Source organism: Cariama cristata, unplaced genomic scaffold (assembly GCF_000690535.1).
Source record: "Cariama cristata isolate BGI_N322 unplaced genomic scaffold, ASM69053v1 scaffold16972, whole genome shotgun sequence".
NCBI classification, from domain to species: domain Eukaryota; kingdom Metazoa; phylum Chordata; class Aves; order Cariamiformes; family Cariamidae; genus Cariama; species Cariama cristata.
The window spans coordinates 52,806-55,085 of NW_009605686.1; the positions used below are offsets into that span (position 1 = coordinate 52,806).

Sequence of the window (2,280 nt, forward strand, 5' to 3'; positions counted from 1 at the left end):
TTACTAGGCTCAGCATCTCCTAAGTAAAACGGAGCAGAAGATGGAGATCTGTTCTTCAGGAATAAAATACTGTCATCTTCCCTAATGATCTCCAATTGCTTGATTTGTGCATGTCTGATAGAGCTGGGGTCATTCTGTTTTATTCATTATCCTAACTAACACACTCATTAAAAACATGCACAAACTGTGACCAATGAAGGAGGGAGGGGGAAGAGCAACAAACACCTTCAAAAACTCAAGAATAACTGTACAGATTGGTAGGATAATAAAATATAGACGTTTATTATGTTTCAGCTTGTGTTTTCATCTCTTTATTCCCCCTCCCAAGAAGACTTGCTGTATGCCCACAGACATTTAAAAATAGAGATAAATAAATTTTATGCTTTGGGGTTTCCCTCATTGGACCAAGCCATAAATCATCATGAAATATCACTTTTTGTTTATACTGGCAGACTCCGAATGCACCTACTGCTCTTCCTGTTGGCATTTCTGAAGGATTCTGATGTTTTAGACATTGTATAGGAGGTCATTTTGGTTTAAATTTGACTTTTGCTCTTGACATTTGTTCCTCACTTACTCTTGTACCATGGCAAGTTCAGTACCTCAAATGCCTGTAAGATGGAGTGACTGGATACTTCTGTAGCTCCGCACAGTGAAGACTCTCCATCTGGGAAACAATGACATCAACTTGTATCCCTCCTAACACCCAGGACACAGTGAGTGTCCTCTGTGTAGGAACTGGGAACCGAAGACCGTATGCAACTCTTAGGGGCTTATTTGAGAAAGCAAATGTCAATTTTGTAACTCAGACATCATTTTAAAGTGATTAAAAATGAGTAAAACTTATGTTTAATTCTGTTCAAAAGACATCAGTAGCACAGTGCATCTGTGAATTCCTGTCCAAGTTCCATGTGATTTTGATTTCCCCAGCTCTGACCTATTTGGCAATTTGGTACCATTACACTCCACTCTTCATGTCAAGCTCCTGATGATTTTGTGTTTCATTAACGGTCAGGAATTCGTCACATGCTCCTGTTCGGTCATTTGACTGTTCTTTATGAACCAAGTGCACCATTTCTTGTGATTTGCTGGCATCTCCATTTAATCCACTTGTCTTTCTGTCCTCCACTGCCCCTTTGCCATTGTTAATCACTAGCTTTTTCTTCTGCCCACATCTAGAAAGAAATAAAAAGAAAATAAGTACTATAAACGGAGACTAACAGAAATAAGAAAAAAAATTGAAAGTCAGTATTTAGGAAAAGGTGCTTAGACATGAAAATTGTGTCTGCCAGAGCAGAGGAAATGAAACTTGTGTCTGCCAGTGCAGACTTATACAATGCAAAGTGTAAAGTTTCTCCATATTGCATATTTTATTTTTGAAAGTATCCACCGTTACATGCATAAAACTTGGCAGGAGCTCACTTACTGGATTTATATCTGTCATTACAGATAGGAATAACATTAATTACTGAAAGCTAGAAAAGATTGCCTAACATTTGGATAGATTCACATTTATGAACTTTGTATATATCCCACTATAAGGACAGGATCATTCTGAACCAAGACTTGGGCCCACACCTTTGAAAATGCTCAAGTTCTTGAGATAGCAGAAAATTTGGATCAAGCTCTCACCTCATTATAGATAAATTTTTCCTTCTTTGTATTAGCATGTCAGGCCTAGAAGCCTGCCAACAGCAAGGAAATATAGAAAACTACTCTTGGTACTATCAACAGCATAGCTCCTTATGACATTAAGGTAGGAAATCGCTACTGTGCTTTTAAAGCTACACTCACTGCAGTGCTGCCCCATAAACTCTGTATGTAGCTCTGGATGAACACATACACACACACACACACACACACTCTTTTGAAAAGTCACCAGTCCAAAAGTGATGCATGCTGGTCAACGTGGGCTGAGTTTCTTCAGGGTAGTAAAAACCTACTAGTTACACAGATGTCAGATTTTCCCTAGACTGTTAAAATGGTTCTCTGGCTACACACTGCTAAACATCCTACTTGTCCTTGAAGAGCCTTGTGTAAACTGAATATACAAAGCACAGCTCTCTTTAGAGGGACAATGGGTCTGCGAAGTTGTACTTTAAGTGCTTTCTTCTAAAATGAAGCACATTTTGCCTGAGTGACTAATTTGGCAGCTCAATCATACTATTATCCTTCTGAAACATTACTTTTTTCAGGCTTACTGACCAATAGATGAGGGTTATTTTATCTGAAGTAGCTCAGTTCACCGTGCTAATGCTACACACAGCCTTGGGAATCCAT

General features: G+C 38.7%; 1 protein-coding gene across 1 annotated transcript in view; it reads right to left on the reverse strand.

The window, feature by feature from the left end:
• Window positions 1-711: 711 nt before the first annotated feature.
• Window positions 712-2,280, reverse strand: part of CD44 (CD44 molecule (Indian blood group)) — a gene marked incomplete at its 5' end in the record, with an annotated part of 10,400 nt that continues 8,831 nt past the window's right edge. The window contains one exon of the mRNA XM_009696079.1: window positions 712-1,175. Coding sequence (XP_009694381.1) covers window positions 959-1,175 — 217 coding nt within the window. The remainder of the gene's footprint in view (window positions 1,176-2,280) is intronic.